The following is a 19,641-nucleotide window of genomic DNA, read 5'->3' on the forward strand; positions in this document are numbered from 1 at the left end:
CCACAAGCCTGTGGGACCCTAGGGACACTGCATCTCTACAGCCCAAGTGACAGAAGAGTAAGCTGAGGCCTTTGTGCTGTAGCCCCTCTGGACTTGGGGGTGGGTATCTCTTCCTGCTTCCAAGTGCCCAGGCTGGTGATGGACACCGGAACCCAGACCCTGTCCTCTCCCAGTGCCCTGGCAACCCCCCTGGGCCCCTTGGGGACCCCTGACCCTCAGCCTGGCCTGTCTCCCCTCCCCATGCTATGGATCTGGGTCCTTGCCAGGAGTCCTGATGCCCTGCCCCATGGCCCAGCTGTCTCCAACCTCTTCATTCTTTCTCCCTTGTGAAGAAAGGTGTCCTCCCCTTCTGACCCCCAGCTGGGCAGTCAGAGTGGTGTGTGTGTGTGTGTGGGGTGTGTGTGTGGGGGTGGGTGTGCAGGTGCACATGCCTCTACGTGCCTGGGGATGCCAAGGTCATGTCCCCACATGGGACGGGGTGGGTAGCTATTCCCGAGGATCTGAGGGGCTCTCACCCCCAAAGCAAACCTCATGGGAGGGTTGGGACTGGCCTAGGACTGGAGAGCAGCTCCTTGGACTCTGCACCCCTCAGTTGTCCTGGGCCAGTCCCTGCCTCTCTTGACCCAGGTTCCCAAGTGTCCCTGAGGGTCGGACATGGAAAGGCTTGAACGTGGCTGCTCCTCCAGGGGTAGGTGGGGGACAGGTGCACCAGGCACGCAGGCCTCCCCACCGAGAGGGTCAGCCAGGTGTGTCATGGCCAGGTGTGCACAGACGACCTGCCCACAGCTCCTGTACCATGACCCAGCCCTGCGGCAGATGTGCACCAGACCCATGGCTCCGCACCTGACCGGTCCCCCGCTTTCTCTCACCACCGCCAACTGGTCTGTGGCCCCAAAGTCCACTGAGCCCCGCAACCACGCCCACCCTGGGCGGCAGGCCTTAGGGTGCAAGGCCAGGTGGGTTGGACATCTGGGGATGCAGAAGTCACTGAATACCCCCCACCCAGCTTGCCTGGAATGCAGATACCTTCTCAGGGTCCAGCTAAGTGCAGGGCTGGGCCAGTGGACTTGGAGGCATCAGTGGAGGCCAACTCAGGACAGGGAGATCAGTCCACCCCTTCTCCTTCTCCTCTCCTCCTTCTGCCTTGTCTTCCTGGCAGGACCCGGGACAGAGGTCCAGCCTGTCCCTGGCTGCAGCCCTGGCTGGAGTCAGAGGGGCAGGAAGGAGGCCGGGGGGGAGGGGCCCCCCAGCAGGATGCCCGAGTGTGAAGGGGGTCGTTACTGTAATGAGGGACCCCGTGGGCATTCAGGGATTTCAGCCCCAGGACCCGGCCCCTGCCCCATCCTTCACCCTCCACAAGGCCCTGCATCCTCCCCAGCCCAGTCCCTGTCTGCAGCCAGTCCTCCCTCCAGTCCCAGGAAATCCAGCTGCTCTAGGGGTGCAACATCATTACAAGCTGGAGCAGAGCCAGCCCTATGGGGCCTGGTTCTGGGTCCTGCGGCCCTACAGTGAGGAGAGGTGAGGCCAGGCAGGAGCGGGGAGAGGGCAGAGTGGACTCTCCCTGGGGGCCATGGCTCCCTGGTCAGCGCAGACCCTGTTGTGTGCTGGCCCCTAGGGCACCCAGACTCCTGCTCCCGGGCAGGCTCTGGGAGGGAGACCAGAGTGTGGCTCCTTGCTAGCTCAGATGTGTCACTCTGTCCTGTAGCTACAGCCTGTACCATGAGCTGGAGTCCCCCTCCTACTCGGCCAGCAATACCTTCAGGGCCAAGAACAGGCCATCATGAAGCTCAGAGGCCAGTGCGTGGCTGGGAGGCAGGGGAGGGCTCGCTCTGGGCTCAGGGAGTCTCTGGCTGGGCTAGCAGGGGCTGTGGAGGGCTGGCCTTCCAGCTCCTCTGCTGACCAGCCCTGGGACTGGAGCCATTTACCTCCCCTCTCTGGGCCTCGCTCTCCTCTGTGCAATGGGGTGATGCTGAATGATCCCTCCCATGGCAGGAACAGGTGGGGTGCTGGTGATTGACCTAAGCTGGGCACAGAGCCTGGATTGCAGAGTGCAGTGGGGGATGGTGAGCACTGTCACCAGTGAGTACCCCTCCCCCCCAAAGCAATCCAGCCCTTCCATGCAGCCCCCAGGCCCCTGGCTGGGAGCCCAGGAGCAGTGGTCGACCACACTCCTGACACCAGGCCCCCGTGTATGGCTCTTCCTCAGCAGTGGGAGATGGTGGGGACCCCGTGACACGGGGCCAGCTCCTCTCTCTGAGGGAAGAAGAACAAAGAAGCCTTTCCCTGGGGTCCCCCAAGGCCACGTAAGAGGGGAGGAGGCTGCCCCTAAACAGTACATTGAAATTCTGCTTCTGTTAGAACCTGAGCGTTGGGGTTTGGTTCTTTCACTTGCTGGGCTGATGAGACACACATGCTCTCCATGACTCCTCCTCAAATGAAGAGCTCTTGCAGGTCCCGGGCATCCTGGACCTGGGGAGGGGAGAGGGGCCAGTCCCCTCCGTGGCTCCTGAAGGAGGCCTGTCCTCCCAAAGACAGGATGGTTTCGGGTCGTGATCCTGGGCCAGGGCTGGAGACAGCCCCTCACTGCTCCTGACTCTGGGGCTGAGGGGGCCTTTCTCAGGCACAGCAACACCCACTGAAGGTGGGGGCTTCAGAAAGAACACACTCCTGGACCCGGTCCTGCCCCAGGACGGTGGCTGCCTTCCCCAGCTCCGGAGGAAGAGGGACATCGTCTGCTTCTTTGGGCAGTGGTCCTCTGACCTACTAGCAAGTACTGGAAAGTTTCTTGTCTGCCTCTGGAAGTGCACCAGGAATGAGTGGGCCAGTCACTGTCCACACACGAACGTGGACAACGTGCGACGGTAGCATGGGAGGTGAATCTGTGCAAATGGTCTGCGGGTCGGTGGGGCTGGCTGCTTCAGTGCCTCCAGTGGGCCCCCTTTCCCTGGATGGGAATCCTCCTGGAGTCTCGTCTCCGCCCTCGGAGCTCCCTTCCTGCTGGTTTCAGGACCAAGGGAGAGACAGTGGTGTGGCTTGGAAGGCTCCACCCCAGCCTCCTTCCTTCCGTACACATCACTGCTCCCCAGGAAGCAGGGGCTGTTGCTCCCACATGCCCTGCGCAAGGCTGGTTTAAGGCACTCATTCCCTCCAAGGCCCAGCCGCTCTGGCTCCATCACATACATCGTGGCCACAGCTGCCTGGCTGGGTGAGGAGTCCAGGAGAGCTCTCCTTTCCCAGGATCAGGGTTCATATTCCTGGCCTGAGAAAGAAGTCCCATCTGTCCTCTGCTAGAGAAGGTGAATTCCTGGGCCGGGTGGCCCTCAGGTGCCTGAGGACATGGGGGTCCCCCGCAGGTCCCCTGGAGAGAAGAGTGACGGGCACCCCTGTCTGGGAGAACAGTGAGCAGCACCCATCCCAGGCCGCAAGTGCACCCATCACCTAGCACGCTCATCCTCGGACTCACGCCCGGAAACTCTGGCTCGGTTTTTCACAGATGTGTTTTCAGGAGTGTTCAGCACAGCGGTGGTGGGGAGAGCAGGGAATGGAACACAAATGCCCATGGAAATGGATGGGATCCAAGGTCCTGGTGCACAGGGTGGAGAGAAGGCTGTGGGGCAGTAACGTGGGTACGGGGTCTCTATGTGCCAAGAGGCAGACCCTGGGGTCATCTTATGTAAGACTAGGGACCCACTGTGTGCATCCAGGAGCTGGCACATACGTTCTGGAACCAGCTCTAACAGCAGCCTGGCTTTTGGTGGCTGCAGAGAGTGAATGAGGAGAAGCCGCACTGCCTGGGGTTCCCTCCCAGCCTGCGGCACAGCTATTGGCCCCTGGATGCAGTGAGTAGCTCGGCTTGGCTTGGCACGGCAGGGGCGCCCTGTGCTGACATCTTCTGCCCAGCCCTGCCAGTCCCCGGCCCAAATCCCAGCTCCACCGTTACAGACCAAACGGCCTGGGCGCGGTTCTTTATGCTGGGGCCTCAGTTACCCTGGGGACTGTGGAGAGCAGACACTCCCCAGGCGTCCACCCAGTGGCTGTGCACATTCCAGGAGGCAGAAGAGATATAAAGCTGAGGAGCCCAGCCCATCTGGTGAGGGAGGGGGCGTCAAGGATCACCTCCCCCATCTGCCCAAGGGGCTCTGCAGTACCCAGCTCCACGGGAGAGGAAAACAGAGCTCCGGGTGCGTGGCCACAGGACATGTGCTGCTGAGCAGGGGCATGGAGCAGAGGGCTGGGGAAGGTGGGTGGAAGATGCCCCCTCCACGGGCAGGTGTGAACTGCCTTCTTGGAGGGACTGAGATGCTACTTCGCTTCCCCCAGTGTGGGGTTCTGGTCATCCCGTGCTGGGTGTTCTCAGCAGGCAGGAACACACTCTGGGGTCCCCATAAGCTCGGGCCACATCCTCAGCTTCCTGAGCTCAGCTCTGACCAGGGACCCTGCCTGGGACTAGGGGACCGTGGCTGCTGAGCTGGGGTGTGGCAGAGCCGGTGACGCTCCCCCGACCCCCAGGAGCTGTTCAAGAAGGCGGTGCCCTACCACTGCCTGGGCTGCATCTGGTCCCAGCGGGACAAGAAGGGCAAGGGGCACCTGGCTCCCACCGTGGGCTGCTGCTTGGAGGATGCATGTGGCTGTCAGGCGCAGGGCCGGGGGTGGGGGTGGGGGGTGGGGGGGTGGAGCACTGGATCCAGGTGGCCGAGATAGGCCATGGGCGGGCCAGGGATCCCCTCTCCAGAGTTAGGCAACTCCTCTTTCAGTCGGAGTTAGGTCTCCAGCACTCTAGCTGTTCCTCCAGGCTGTTGGGTAACTGGGGGTGGGTGTGCTTCCTTCCCAGAGCCGCCCCAGCCTGTCCCCAGGAAGCCCGGCCCCTTTCGCTCCTTCTGTGGGCACTGCACCCCACCTGCCCAGGACTGCCCGGGACTGCAGGGAATGCTCACAGCCCACAGAGCCTTAAGCCCAAATGGCCGGACCTGGGAGGAGGCAGGTCTGGGTGCGCCTGGGGAGGCCGCGCTCCGCCCCCAGGGCAGAAGATGCTGGTCCCAGAGAGTGCTGTAGGGTTCTTCATGGATGAAGTGCCTGAGGACTTCGCCCTAGCTCACACGGAGGTGCGGCGGCTGCATCGGGGCCCTCCCCACCCGCCCAGTCCGCTTGTGGGAGGCGCCGGGGGCGAGTGAATCCACCCCGCAGCTTCCGCGGGAGGGAGGACGCGGCGTGCCGCCGGCCGGGGCCCCAGCTGCCCCGCGCTGTCGGTGAAGACCCGCCCTGAGCGCGTGCGGGCAGCGTTCCCTGCAGGGGGTCTTCCCGAGGGGCTCGCGGCGAGCTGCGCCCGGGAGCAGCCGCTCAGCCGAGGCCCCCGGAGAGCCGGGCGCCCTTCTGCGGGGAGCGGAGAGCGGGCGCCAGCTCCGGGGCCGCTCACGGGGTGCGGGACAGGACTTCGGAAGACGTTATCCAGTGTAACGTGCCTGGCGCTGTTCCGTGTGCTTTGCATAGATTGACTCGCGCAGTCCTGCCACCCGCGGGGCGTAGGTCACGGGATCTCCATTTTGCAGGGTCCCGCCCCGGACCGAGCTGCAGGCGCGGCCGGGAGAGTGGGAAGTCTTGCCCGCGGGGCCTGGCTGTCCCGGGGAGCGCCCCGTTCCCCCCAGCTCGCACGCCCCGCCCTCGACGCGACCCGCCAGTCCTGGCGCCAGCAAGACCGGAAGGGCCCGCTAGGGGGCGCTGCGGCGGTGGGCTCGGGGCGGCGCGGCTTGACCCTCGCAGGCCGCCGTAGGCAGTATAAAAGGCGCGGCGCGCGCGCGTGCGTCCTTTCGCGGCGGCGGCGGCGGCGGCGGAGGGCGGGCGGGCGGGCTGGGGCGGGCGGTGGGTGACGGGCGGCGGGCCTTCCCGGGAGCCGGCGGCGGCCGGGTAGCGGGGGTCTGGTTGGGGGGCGTCGCGGCCCCCCAGAAGGCCGCGCAGTGCTGCGGGGACGCGCTGAGCACCTGCCGCCCGCGCTCGCCGGTGGGGACCGAGGGGAAGCCGCCGCCGCCGCCGCCCCCGCTCGCGTGGGGCTGCCCTTCGGCTTTGAGAGGCGGGCTGAGCGTCGCGGGTGCGGTGTGGCCGGGCGTCCGGCCGTGTGCGCGTGCGCGGGCCCGGCGCCCCGCTGGCCGGTGCGCTGCCCGCGCCGCTGCGTCCCCGGCCGCGTCTGCAGCGGGCCCAGGGCTGGCACTGCGGGCGGGCCGCCGCGCCGTCAGCCCGGCGTTGCACACGCCCAGGCCGGGCTGGGCCCCGGGGGCGGGGCGGGCGGGGCGGGCGGGCCCGCTGCCCCCCGGAACTCGCAGGCCTGGTGGCCGGGGCCCCGGGAGCCGCAGCGCCGGGCGCGGGCGCGGGCTGCTTTGCTTCTCTAGGGAGTTTGCTGGGAGCCGCGCCTGGGAGGGCGTCTCAGGTGAGTTGACGCGTCGGTGCCGGAACGAGTGCGCCCCAAGTACGACTGTTGGCACACGCAGCCCCTTGCGCCGTGTCCCGTGTCGGGGTCGTTGACCTTCGTGCACGCGGTCGGGGAATCTCCTACTGCCTGCCCCCAGAGGCGTTGCAGGTGTGGCTTGTGTCACACGTGTGTCATTCGGTGGCAGAAAGAAGAGAGGCTTATCTACGCCCAGTGTTCAGCTCGTGGACGTCTGGATGATGGATAGTCTGACACCCGACCGGGCGCTTTGGCCTTGCCTGAGGCCCCCCTGTGAAAACCCTCCCCGTCTCCTAGTTCTTGGATGGTCTCAGATGGGCGCGTGGTCGTAGGTAGTGGGCCACTCGATTTCAGGTCGGCAGAACAAAGGACGCTTCTCAGTAGTACCCTCCTGCCCCCCGCCTGGCCAGCAGGGGAGGCCTGCCGGAACCTGGTCCGGTTAACAGTAACGAGGACAGCCGACGTTTACTATACTCTCGTTTGGGGCTGAGCGTTTTTGTTCCCTAATACAGGAACGAGGGCAACGGCTGCTGCCCCGGAGGGGCCCAGAGAAACTTCCCGCCGCCATCCAGACCGAGGTAAGAGGAGAGACGAAGCTGGCCTCCAGGCTGGTGGGAGGGGACGGCTGCCCTGCAGGTGCTGGACCTGCCGGCACCCCAGATCCAGCTGCTCTGCTGTACCTGGGACGTCAGGGCAAACAGGAAGTGGCTATTTCTACGCTCAGTGCTCAGAACAGTGAGCACTAAGAATGGTTTGTAGCCGAACATGCCTTAGAGCAGCTGTGGATTGCCGCTTGGCCGGCGCACTACACCTTCGGGCTTCTAGCTAGGAACGCCGAGCATGGCACCAGATGCTTCGGTTTTCTGATTCGTCTGTAAGGTAACACTCACGAGGTTCGAGTGAGCCATGCATGTGTATGAGCTGGTGGCCAGCTTTTGGCACAATGGGACTGACCAGGAGAGGGTCTCCTTCCTGGAAATGATCATTCTGTAGGTCTGGAGGGTTTTTTGGAGTCCTTGCCAAGGGTGTCATGTGTCTGGCTGAGATCTGCTGTGAGTGGCCTGGGGTGTGTCGTCGCTCCCTGCGGGGGCTTCCGAACCCTGTGCCCACATACACCCCTGTTTTAAGGACCCTCGAGACTAGCGGCGCAGGAGGCCATCTGGTCAGGCTGGGGAGGGGGAGGGACCCCAGAGGGCTGCACCTGGCTTTGTCCTGCCAGGGAGACAGGTCGGCCCACGTGGAGCCCTGTAAACCAGGGCTCTGGTGAGAGGAGGGGGGTGGCCTCGGTGACCCCACTGGAGTGACAGGTGTGACTGAGGCTTTCCCGCCTTCTTGCAGGTGGAGAGCTCAACACTGGTACGAGCAGGCGAGACCCGGGCTGGCTGCTCGGGGTGACAGACTCCCCAATTCCAGGTTAAAAAAAGGAGAGTAAGATGTTTTGCATTTATTTTCTGAAGCATCTGTGCGGAACGTTGGTGTGTTGGAAAGCAGTCCCGTGTGTTCAGCTTGTGAAGCTTGCACCGGGGAGATGGATCTGCTGGGCCAAGGCAGCGGGAACTGTTAAGTGTTGGTAGACACTGTTCCGGATTCCAGAAAGTCCAGGCGGGCTAAGGCAGAGAGAAGGGGTCGGAATAAACAGGGCCCAGCGGTCGTTCGCAGAGGCACAACCAGACACCGCCGTGGCCTGGGCTCTGCGATCAGGCGGGGAGCCACTTCAGGGCCGGCACGCCCCAGCTTGGAGGTCCCAGGCCTGTAGGGGTGGCCCAGCGTGTGTGCCTCATGGAGCAGGTGAAGGATGAGCAGGCTCTCCCCCTGGCACCCTGTGTCCTGCTTCTTAATCCTCCAGCCATTGTGTTCTAGAGGGAAGTAAAATCTTTGCAGCGTTTTCTAATCGCCCAGAGCCCACGATTCTAATTTTTTTTTCATTAAGATTTATTTTAGAGCATAAGCTGGGGGTGGGGGTGGACAGAGGGGGAGAGAATCTGAAGCAGAGTCCACACTCAGCCTGGAACCTGACGTGGGGCTCGATCCCACGACCCTGAGATCGTGGCCTGAGCTGAAACCTAGAGTAGGACGCTCAACTGGCGGAGTCACCCCGGTGTCCCAATTCTAAACTGTTTTTTGTGCTGTATTTGGATTACCCACCCCACAAGAGAGAAAAACCTAGATGGGGCAGAAAGTTATTTTTTAATGTAGGTAAGGATGAGTTTTAGGAATCAATACTAAAAACATGGGTATTACAGTTGAAATTTTGGAATACATTTTTCAATAAAAGTGTTTCTTTGTTGGCAAAACTTGAGACTGGTGTTGAATAAACCATCTTTACTTGGTTTTTTCTCACAGTGTGATTAGCTGAGGCCAGAGCAGGAGGCTGGTGGGTACGTGTGTGCACATGCATGCCCACGCCAGTGGGTGCGGGGAGGAGGGCAGCTCGCTTTCCTGAACTGTCACCTGCTTATTTGGCTGTGTGATGTTCAGGCGTTCCCGCATAGCCTTTCCCAGGCATTGTAACCACCGGGAGTTAAGCCTGCAAAGGTCAGCGGCCCCCAGGGACTTCAGGAGTAGGATCTCCTGCCCACCGTGACCTGGGATGGGGACGCAGCCCTTCCCCCAGCTCCCTGAGCCTCCTGGTGTTTGGGATCTCTTAATAAACCCTGTGACTGCTTGTGTGGATGTTTTGAAACTCAAAACAATGCTGGGCGTTTTCACTTCCCAGAATGGAAGCAGAGGGAGCCACCTGCTGACCCCCTCCATGGGGTAGGTCACAGCCTGCACATTCTCCATTCAGTGTACCAGCCTGGGCTCAGCAGTGGGGCCCCCACGGGAAGCGGGTGTCCAGCTCCTGCAGCTTCCCCTTGAGGAGAGGCAGGGAGAATGCTCGGCTCTTTCCTGGATGATGGGTTTTTCACCTAGTGGTTCATGGGGATCTGTGGAAGTCGTGCGCGCTGGACTGTAGGAGAGGGTCTGGCACGGGAGGAGCCCGGCTCTCCGTCAGTCCCTTCCTTTGGAACTGCAGCACCCGCCAGCAGCATCTGGCATCCTATGACCACACCCCTCCAGCCCCCCAGAACGTGGCTCTGGGAGAGAGCGTACCTGTGATGCCCGCTGAGGCCTCTCCAGCTGATGGGGACCCGGAGGACCACGCCGCGTTCCGTCCAGCCTGGGCAAGAGCAGCCCCCCACCCCTGAGCTCAGGAGGCTGAGGGCGGGTCTGGGAGGCAGGGCTCCAGCGTGGCGTGAGGGAACCCAGAGACACTCACAGAAAAGCTGTTTATTTACATCACACGTTCTTCAAAGTAACAGTCCCGGGTGAGTCCTTCAGCCAGCCCTTGTGGTCAGGCTCCTGGTGCTGCTCCTGCCCCCCCACCCCCTTTCCAGCTATGCGGCTCCCCTGTCTGGGTGGTTGGCGTCTGGGGCTGAGGGAAGGACCCCTTCCCTGGCTCGTTGCGGGTGGATGCAGGCCAGGCCTCCAGCTCCTGTGGTCCTGTCCTTTGCTGGGTGGCAGGGTGAAGAGGGAGGAGGACCCAAGGGCGGGAGTGGCTCTCTGGGGCCCAGGCAGCCCCCTGGGAGTTGGGAGCGGGGGGCTGGGAGCCGGCCATCACGAGTACTTGGTGTTGGAGATCTTCTTCCAGAGCAGGGTCTTGAGGTGGCTCAGCACCAGCGAGTGGTGGGCCTCCACCTGGCTGGCCAGCCCGCTCAGCGTCGTGCAGGTGCGCAGCTGCTTGCCCAGCTCCTCGTGCAGGTCGGCGGGGGCGCCGGGCAGCAGGTAGTCCCGTAGCAGCTCGCACACCTTGGCCAGGTTGGGCTGGATGAGGTCGCCCTTGCACTGCCTCATGAGCTTGTCGCAGGGGGCCCTGCAGTCCCGGCCGTAGGTGCAGTCCGAGCTGCGCTCGCAGTGGCGGCCCCGCAGGAAGCGGCGCACGGCGGCCTCGGGCGCCACCTGCTGCAGGTCGGCCATCTTGAAGTCGTACTTGGCCGTGTAGCCCACGTTGGCCAGCGTGGTCTCGCACATGTAGAAGGTCCCGTAGGCGCCATGGAAGAGCTCCTCCACGAACTCCAGCAGGCCGATGGCGATCTTGGCCCTCCAGGGCCACGCGGGCCCCAGCCACCGCTGCAGGGCTGCATGCAGGGCGGGGGGCAGCAGCGGGCGCAGGAGGGGCGGGAGAGCGGCCCCGTGCCAGGAACCGTGTGGGACCCCCTCGGTGACATAGAGGTCCCCGCAGGAGCCCAGCAGCCGGGACGCGTGCTCCTCCTGGAGGGACAGCAGCAGCAGGAACTCGTTCCGTTGGAGCAGGGCCCACACCGACTTGGCCTCGGCCAGGGACACCCTGCTGTCCTTGTTGAAGTCGGCCATGAGCAGGACCTGCCCAACCAGCGCGGGCAGGGAGGGCAGGTCTCCCAGGTTCGCCTGACACGGGAGACCCAGAGAAAGGGAGACCGCGTCATTTCAGGGCCAGCGAGCCTGACTTGGTGGTGGGTTTCTACGTTGGCAGGGTGCCCGCCTTGACCTAGTGGGCTAGGACCCCTGGGTGTCCGCTGGGTGCATCTGCCAGCTTGGGAGAGCCCAGCCTCCAAGCACACGGAGGGGACAGCCCAGGGCTGTGCAGAGCCCCCTCGCCGACCACTGGTGCACCGTCCTTTCTCCAGGAGCCGCTCCTGGGGCCCTCGTGTCCCTGCATCTCCACTGGTGCTCGGGGAGCTGGGGAGCGGGCACTTGGATCTGCTCTCACCCCGCTTCCCATGCGCGGGGTCCTCTGCACCCAGTAGGTGCTCCCCTGAGCGAAGGTCTGCCTGGAGCTGAGGTCCAGCCAGATGCCTGGCTCCTGCCCTGAACTCCGCACGGCCCCCAGGAGCCAACTGACCTTGAGAAAGCTGAGGGTCATCTCCCGGAACTCCTTAATTGAGGTGCCCCGAGTGGGCTTGTCGAACAGCACCAGATCCTGCCGGGGGGCCGGGTCCGACCTGGCCTTGGGGTCCAGGCCCTCCTCGATGCCGCACTTAATGGTCACCTCCTTGCCCTGCCACAGCCCACTGTACACCTGCATGGGGCCACAGGGGTCCTCGAGCAGACGTCCCCTCCCGCTGCACCTTGTGCCCGAGCCCCGGGCCCCCAGGGCTGACCCCAGCCAGACCCTCCTGGGCTTACCTGCTGGCCTGGGACGGAGGACAGGCACGTCCTCCACTCTACCTTGTGCAGGTTGCACAGGTCCTGGCAGATGGAGCCGGAGATGATGCCCTTGTGGTACTGGTCACACTGGGGACAGGAAGAAGACACCAGGAAGTGGCCTGAGGAGGTGGGGCCCCTCCCCCCACCATGCACATGTGGCAGGTTGAGGTCCCATCGCATCTGCCGGTTGCCCCCTGGCTCTTCAGCCCCTCCACGTCTCAGAGGGGCCCCCAGACCACAGCAGCCGGGAACCAGCAGGCTCCGGCCACACCTGACCACGCGGAGGGCCAGGGCACCCACGGCCTGGCAAGAGCCTCTGCTCACTGCGGCCCCTCGCAGAGTCCGCGGCGACCCCCACCTCCTGTGAGGTGCGCAAGTCTGGTCTCCCTGGCGTGGGCTCTCCCCGGTGCCAGGAAGCGGGAGCAGCAAAGCCCGAGACACGAAGGGGCCCTGCCCCGAGGGTGGCGGGAGGGGGCCCGGCCAGGCCGCCTCATTAGCCAAATGCCCCGGGAACCACTGGCAGCAAGAACCAGGCTGGGCTCCGGAGCAGCTGTCGCCCCCCTGGCCCCTTCCCCTGCAGCCCCCCGAGCCCTGCAGGTCCAGGCTGACCCAAGCAGGAAGGTGGGGAAGCCAGAGGTGATGGAGTCAGGCCCTCCCCCCGGGGCAGGGAGGGGCAGCCTTCTGAGCTCTGGAGCTGGGGGGGCCTCCCTGGAAGTGCATCACCGTTGCCATGGAGCCCGGGCCCTTGCTGGAGCCAGGCTGGCAGGAAGGAGAGGGAAGTGAGTGTGCGGAGTGCACAGAGCAGGGCGCCACCCAAGTGTGGGGAGGACAGAGGGCAGGGCAGGGACGGAACCAGAGGCCCCGCGAAGGAGGCATCAGGAAAGCAGTGGCCGCTCATCACGATGGTAAAGAAAGCGTAAGGAAAACCCATTCCACCACCTTGTTGGGAGTGCCTCCACCCCAAAGGGTCGGCTCTGAGCCCCGGAACCCCCCCCGAAGAACCACAGGGCCTTCAAGGGGGCCGGCCAGGGACACGCTTCTGCCGGGCACCACCCCTCCCCACCAGGGCCAAGGAAGGAGCCTGCTGGCCACGCTGTCCCCCTGGGCTGGGGAGGGGCTCCCCCAGGGGCTGAGAGGGGCAGTGTGCCCCATGGTCTCGGGGCCCATCAGGCTTGGGGCAAGTTGCCCTACTTCCCAGCCTGTCTCCCACCTGCAGGGGGCCGAGTACCTGCCAAACACCCAGAGCCCGTAAGAACCTGACCTGTGACCCCTGGTCGCACCCTCAGACACACTGTGGAACCCCCACGAAGCAGGCAGGTCTCCTCTGGAAAGGAGGGGGCATCCCCACAGCCCAGGGGAGACACCCTAGGGAGACACCCCTGGGCACACAGTTTCCTCGGGCTCAAAAACACCTGCTGACCCTCCAGGTGGCCGGTCCCTGCACCCCTAGGCCAGAACCCCCTGCCCTGCCCACTGCCCTCACTCCAGCGGTGCGTCCCTCCCACCCCATAGCTCACTCCAGCCCTCACCTGCCGCTCAGGGCCCATGGCCGCCACCCGCTGCGCCATCCTGGCTGCCCCCCGCCATCCTGGCCCTCCCCAGCCCCACCCTCACCCTGAGCTGTCCAACAGCAGGGCTTCTCCCCACCCCCCACCCAGAGGCCCCACGTCTGCCCTTGTGTGTCCCCCGACCCCCTGGACTATGAGGGCAGAGCCATGTGTCCGGTGCCCAGCTCAGGCCTGCCCCTGGAGGCCACCGGTGAGCCTTTCCGAAGTGTACCAAGAACAGGCAGGAGGCAGGAAGGCTAGGTGTGCACCCGTGGGCCCATGTGCCGTCCTGTGTCTGGGCACATGCAGGCTCCTGACGCCCGCCACCTCGCGTGCACATCCACGGACACGTGCCCACTCCTGAGTGGCCCACACGTGTAAACGTGTGCACGCACAGCTCACACTCTAGGCCACGGGCTGCCACTTAGCACGGCCCGCCGCCCCTTGTCCCCCACAACGACCCTACCCACGGCCTCCTTGGGTGAAGCCCTGGCCCCGGGGGGGGGGGGGTGCTCAAGGCCACCAGTATCTGTCCACCCCAGCCTCCCTGCTAAAAGTCCTCCCTGCAAACACCTCCGAACATCCCAGCCCCCAGCCCCCAGCCCCGCTCTCCCACGCACCTGCAGCAGCCCCCCCGCCCCGTCCCTCCCTTCGTCCCTGCCGCACCCAGCGCAGTCAGGTCCATCTCAAAGTCCACCGCGCCGGCGCCTCTGAGGATCCAGGGCCAACGGCATGTGACCCCTGTGCATGGGCCAGCACCGGGCAGGGAGGAGCCCTCCCACGAGGCCGGCCCAAGGCGACACTTACGATAACCACCTGGCAGACGTGCCCACGGCAGAGCTCCGCGTGGGACGAGTAGTGCACGTACACCATCCAGCTGCCCACAGAGACGCCCAGCCAGACCAAGAAGACGTACTTGACCCTGAGGCCCGGGAGCCGGCCCTGCTGGGAGAGAGGCCTGTGAGGAAGCGCCACGTCCGGGGTGCGTGTGCCCCCTCCACCAGCCCCAGCCTTCCCGGCGGACCCCTCCCTGGGGCCAGCACCCTGCCCTGCTCCAGCTTCCGAAGCTGCCCGTCACGGAGGGGGCGTTCCTGGGCCTCGGCAGGCCCACTCTGGGGTGGGGGCAGGTGCCTAGTGCTCTCAGACTTTTACATCTCACGAGCAGGCAAGAATAAATTTCACAGTAGACGACTCTATGTTGATCTATTTTGATGAATAAAGATATTTTACAAACTTCCCTCCTGCCTTGCTGACCTTTAACCTCTGCGCAAGGTCAGGCTGGAAAATCCGCCGCCCCCTGCCCCCCGTCCTCCGACTGGTGGGCAGTTCCAGCTGAAGCAGGCCCAGCCCGGGGACAGGTATGGAGGCTGCAGGTGCACCGGGCAGGCCTCAGCAGCCCAGGCGCCCTGGGAGCCTTGAAGAGACAGCACCTCGGAGACCGCGAGCAGGCGGCATCGTCCCCAGAACCAAGGGCGCACCGACAGGTGAATAGCTACGCAAAACGGGGTCTGTCCACGTCGTGGAAAATCATTCACTCTAAGAGGAAGGGATCCCAGCTCCTGCCACAACGCGGATGAACGTGGAGGACACGGTGCCGAGTGAGATCAGCCCGGCGCAGAGGGACCAATCCGGACGGATCCACTCCCAGGAGGCCCCAGAGGAGCTGGACCCACAGACACAGGGTCGGGGGTGGCGGTCAGTGTGTAACGGGACAGAGTCCAGTCTGGGAAGATGACTACGTTCTGGGGACAGAGGGGATGGCGCACAACAGTGTGAACACATGGATGCCCCTGAGCTGTGCACTTAAAAGCGGGTAAGAGGAGAAATTTTAAGTCACGTGCATGTTTCCAGATAAAGAATAAATAAGACAGACATCTCGCGGCCCTACGGCCAGAGGCGCTGCCCCCCGTGTGTGGGGGGTGCCGGGAACAGCGTCTTGGGGGCTCAGCCCCTCTACCAGGGTTCCCCAGCTGACGTGCAGAATCACAGGCGCGGGGGGCCCAGACCCACCTGCAGCAGGTGGGCGAGGGCGCGGCCTCCCATCCAGCTACCCCTGCCCTGGTGAATCCCAGGCCGCCTGGACTGCCATCCAGGAGCAGCCAGCTGAGGGGATGGGGTTACCAATGTTCCAGTCAGGGGGGGCCAGGCCCCAGAGAAAAGGGCTGGGACCCAGGGCCAGGAGGTGCTCCGTGCCCCACTGCTTAGCCAAAGGCTGGGGCGGGCTCTCCAGTGAAGACAGGGTAGGGGCCTCTGCTGTGGTCGTCTTTATGGCTCCTCCAGGAGAGGCAGGGGCCTCCCCTCCTGCTTCCTGGGCACCAGTTCACACAGCTGGCCCTCCTGGGAGGGGCTGTAGCAGGAGGACCCCTGAGAGCAGCAAGGACTGGGGTGCGCTGGGCAGAACAAGAGGGCTGGGCCTCAGGCCCACTTGTCCTGCACCACATCTGCTTCCGTCAGATTTGTTCAAAAGGAAAAACAGGAAAGCAGAGAAACAGTGGGTGGGGGGACTGGGCAGCGGGGGTGGGGGGGGTGTTGTTTTGCCAGGACAAGGTCAGAAGACTTCCAGCTGGCAGAGAACAATGCTGTAAGGTGGGGGTGAGTGTGGCCTTAGGGGCGCTGGCAGCCAGGAGGAGGGCAGGCTGGAGCAGCGCTGGACCTGGGGCTGAACCCGGGGTGGACTCAGGCTCTCCGAGGGACCACAGGGCCCACCACGGATACGAGCCACACCCCAGCCAGACCCCACCCCCCAACCCCAGGCTCTCCCAGAGACTGTCCCCACCTGGCCAGCTCTGACTAACCCGACATCCTGACCTTAGATGGGTACCTCCTCTAGGAGCAGTCCCTGACCCCCATGGGTCCTACCTCCCACCAGTGAGTGAGCCCCCAGGACAGGGCAGGTCTTACTCTTCAGTGGGTCCCATGCAACTGCTCCCCAACCCCACCTGGCCCTGGTTCCTGGTGGAGCCACTGACTCAGGGGTCAGTAAGAGCCACGTTACCCAGGGGCCAGCACCCCACATGCACGATGGCACCAAACCTACCTCCAGCCCAGGAGGGAAACTGAGGCTCTGAATGTGACCTGACAATAGCAGGTGGGCGGGGCTGGCTCAAACCCCTGGGAACCAGCCTGTCCTGGGTCCTAGGTCAAGCTCTGGGCCTCCCCTGCAGCAACCTGGTCAAGGTCCTTCCCTCAGGGGACAGGGGAGGGGGGCAGTGCACAGCCCACTTCCTGGCCTAGGGGTGGGCCATCAGACCCCTCAGCTCCCACCTGGCCTAGAGCTGGGCCAAGACCAGGATGCACTCTGAGGCCCCAGGTGGGCAGGAAGGGTGTCCCACACAGACACAAAACCCAAATGTTTCCTGGCTCTGAGGCTTACCCCACCCCCCACCCCCTGCCCTGGTGGGGAGAGCTGAGGACAGCCAGGCCCGGGGCCAAGGGCACCCTGGCAGGAACCCTCTTGCCCTGGCCCAGGACAGCGTGGGGAGGCCAAGGAGGTGTGGGCTACTTGGAACAGGACTGCACCCGAGGCCATCTCGGTCATGGGGTCGGCCTGGCTCAGACCACCTAAACCAGAAGTGACAGGCTTCTCAGCGGGGTTCCCAAGGCAGCCTGGGCTTCCCCAGTAGACAGCGGGCCACTGGCAGGGACGGTGACTTGTCCAAGGTCATGGTGGGGGTCAGGCACACCCCTAAGCTCGGCTGGCTGGGAGATGACCCAGGGGTAGGTTCTGTCCTTCTGAGAGCCTTTCTATGTGTCCCAAGTTTTCCATAACAGAAAAACAAACCTTACCTCTTTTAAGTGAAAGAAGAGGCACGGACCCGGCGTGCTTTCTGGGCCTCCGGGAGGGGTGGGGCGGTGGGGGTGCAGACCATGGGGGAGGGGCTGCCACCCCGCAGCATCCGCCGCCCCTCTGCCCGCCCCATCAACGCCCCCTCCCCCGCGCCTCCCAGCCCCGCAGCCGCCCCAAGGCCACGCAGCGCGGCGCGCAGGAACCCCGCGCCCCGCAGCCGGCCCCCTGGCTGGCCGCCGCGGCCCGCAGCGAGGCCGGGCGGGCGGGCGCCTACCTGCAGGCCCTTGGAGAAGGGGCAGAAGAGCACCAGGTGCGCCAGGCGCCGCAGCCGCCGCATGGTGGGCCCCGGCGTGCGCGGGCCCCGCTCGGCTCGGCCTCAGCCCCGCGGGCCGGCCCGCAACGGCCGCCCTCTGCCGCCGCCTCCCGCGCGCCCGTGCCCGCGCCCGCGTCCACGACCACGACCACGGCCACGTCCACGCGAGGGCGGGCGGGGCCGGCCGGCCCGGGCGGGGGCGCGGGCGCGGGCGCGGGGCAGGGGCGGAGGGAGAGGAGGGGCGCGCGAGAGAGGAGGAGGGGAGGGACGCGGGAGAGGGGAGGGGCGGGGGCGCCGGGGAGAGGAGGGAGGGGCGGAGGAAGCGCGGCGGGGGCGCGCGGCGGAGGGGCGGCGGGGGGAGGGGGCGCCCGCGGCCCCGCCCCTCGCGCCCCGGCCCGCACCCCGGGCTTGGGCGGCGGGGCTGTCACCGCGGGCCGTCGCGGACGCGCGGGCGGAGGGACTAGCCGGCCGCCTTTAGAGCCCCAGGGTGGGGGAGGGTCGGGCGCGGGGGGGCGCGGGGGGGCGCGGCCCGGAGTGGGGGGTCCCGCGCGGCCGCCCGCCGGGCCTGGAGGAGCGGTGGACGCAGCGTGAGCGTGTGCGGGTTTCTTCCCTTTGTTCGGGGAAGCCGCTGCACTCACCTTTCCTGCCGTGCGGTTGCGCCCGCGTAGACCTGCAGACCCGCAGCCGCCGCCGCCTCCGGGCCGTCTCTCTTTGAGCCCCCGCGGCCCCGGCCCTGATCGTGGCCCCGCGTTCCAGAAACCGGGTGCAGCGGGGACAGCCTCGGGTCTGGCCTGTCACCGGCAGAAGCCAGAAATTCGGTGCCCTGGTCCGTGCGGAGCCGCGCGCCGGCCCGGGCTGGGTCAGCGTCCGCCGGCGGACGTGGGGTGGCCAGGGGCGCAGCTGCCGCGAACTTTCGCCCTGGGTTTTGTTGAAGGTGGGTGTTCCCGTCGGGCGGACAAGCGCGGGGGAGGCTGGCTGACCTGTGAGCGCGGGGCTCCCGCCGCGTGAGGCGCGTGGGCGGTGGGGCCTCCGTGTGGTCGTCTGCGTTTCCCTGTGGACTGACCACGTCGAACCCCCTGTAGATCTTCTTTGCCAAAACGTACTTTAATTTTTCCCCCTGTTTTCTTTTGACTGTAGTGTTTGTTTCCTTGTTATTGGGTTTGGGGAGTTCCTCCTAACTTCGGGGTACCACCACATTATCACACTTGATCTTAGCCAAAAGGCCGAGAAGCGATTCCACTACATGACCAAACAGGTGATCTGCAAGGGTTTTTCTCCCAGTCTGTGGCTCGTCTTTCCTAACGTTGATGAAGCCCAAGTGACCCATTTTTTCCTTTTACAGTTTGTGCGTTTCTTGTCTATGGTATCTAAGAAATCTGCCTAACCCAGCAGCGCAAACATCTTCTGTGTTTTTTTCTAGGGTTTTTGGTACAGCAGTGTCCCCCCCTTACCCGCTGTCTCAGTTCGCACGCTGGCCACGGTCCAGAAGCAGATGACCCTCCTTCAGACGGAGGCTCAGGCCTGCAGCTGCCTCCCGCTGCACCACGCCCCTGCGCCCCTCACCTGCATCCTCCCGCCACGTGGGCATCTCATCCTCTAACCGCATCCAGGAAGGGTGAGCACAGGGCCACGTGACGTTCGGAGAGCGAGACCACGGCCACGTAACTTTCCCACGGCGTACTCTTACTGTCGTTCCGCTTTCTTATTAGCCATGTTGTTACTCCCTTCCTGTGCCTAGTTTACAAGCTGAGCTTAACCACAGGTACGTACGTGTAGGAGAGAACGTAGTCGGTGGAGGGATCGGCACTATCCGTGGTTTCAGGTGGCCACTGGGCGTCTGGGAACGTATCCCCTGTGGATAAGGGAGGGGGCTACTGAATTGGGTTTTGCACGTAGGTCGATAATTCGGTTTGAAGCTGACTTTTGTATATGGTGCAGGATATAGGGCAAGGTAGTATTCCGGATTTTGGTTTTGAGTTTCGGGGTGTTCCTTTGTTGGGCTTTTTTACACATGGGTGTCTAGCTGTTCTAGCAAGTTTGTTGAAAGATGAACTCCTGTGTGATTCTGTGGCAGAGTGCCGTGTGGGACACCGCCCTGTGAGCAGCTTCCCTCCCACTCCCCCCACCGCCCGGACCCTGGAGGCGGGTTTTCAGCAAGTTCCAAGGCCAGATTCCCAGTCACCACGGTGACTTCTCTGCCATCCGGGGACCCATAGCTGCGCCCTCCCACCAGGGTCTCAGCCTGGGGCTGGGGGGCTCCAGCTCAGCCCTAGCGGATCTCCCCATGTCTGCTCTTCAGACCACGCCTCTGTAGCAAACTTCTCCTGTGTTCCTCGCCACGTGGCTTCTGTCACCTGATGGGACCCCGGCTGACACAGGTCACGTGCAAAAG

General features: G+C 64.6%; 2 protein-coding genes and 2 non-coding genes across 4 annotated transcripts in view; 3 read left to right on the plus strand and 1 right to left on the minus strand.

Moving 5' to 3' along the window:
- Positions 1-1,784, plus strand: part of LCN10 (lipocalin 10) — a 27,325-nt gene extending 25,541 nt beyond the window's left edge. Inside the window, exons 6-7 of the mRNA XM_035016558.1 lie at positions 1,413-1,518; positions 1,706-1,784. Of these exons, the coding sequence (XP_034872449.1) occupies positions 1,413-1,518; positions 1,706-1,784 (185 nt within the window). The remainder of the gene's footprint in view (positions 1-1,412; positions 1,519-1,705) is intronic.
- Positions 1,785-6,546: 4,762 nt separating this feature from the next.
- LOC118018249 lies at positions 6,547-6,674 on the plus strand. Its single transcript, XR_004681339.1, has one exon. It is a non-coding gene; the product is annotated as a small nucleolar RNA SNORA17 (small nucleolar RNA).
- Positions 6,675-7,069: 395 nt separating this feature from the next.
- On the plus strand, positions 7,070-7,205 carry LOC118018248. Its single transcript, XR_004681338.1, has one exon. It is a non-coding gene; the product is annotated as a small nucleolar RNA SNORA43 (small nucleolar RNA).
- A 2,486-nt stretch (positions 7,206-9,691) lies between these two features.
- DIPK1B (divergent protein kinase domain 1B) lies at positions 9,692-17,343 on the minus strand. Its single transcript, XM_035015429.1, has 5 exons — positions 17,211-17,343; positions 13,957-14,091; positions 11,582-11,689; positions 11,298-11,474; positions 9,692-10,843 (listed from the first exon to the last, which is right to left on the minus strand). Exons 1-5 carry the CDS (start codon positions 17,271-17,273, stop codon positions 10,034-10,036), a joined length of 1,293 nt encoding a protein of 430 aa, XP_034871320.1. The 5' UTR covers positions 17,274-17,343; the 3' UTR covers positions 9,692-10,033.
- Positions 17,344-19,641: the final 2,298 nt, after the last annotated feature.

This window comes from Mirounga leonina, unplaced genomic scaffold (assembly GCF_011800145.1).
Source record: "Mirounga leonina isolate KUSES-001 unplaced genomic scaffold, KU_Mleo_1.0 Mir_170, whole genome shotgun sequence".
Taxonomy (NCBI): Eukaryota; Metazoa; Chordata; class Mammalia; order Carnivora; family Phocidae; genus Mirounga; species Mirounga leonina.

Coding starts and splice junctions, on each gene's coding strand:
- DIPK1B (XM_035015429.1), bottom strand. CDS start 17,273: ATGCGGCGGCTGCGGCGCCTGGCGCACCTGGTGCTCTTCTGCCCCTTC. Junction 11,690..13,956: donor ACGTCTGCCAGGTGGTTATC/GTAAGTGTCGCC, acceptor TCCTGTCCCCAG/TGTGACCAGTACCACAAGGG. Junction 11,475..11,581: donor CCTCCGTCCCAGGCCAGCAG/GTAAGCCCAGGA, acceptor GGCCCCATGCAG/GTGTACAGTGGGCTGTGGCA.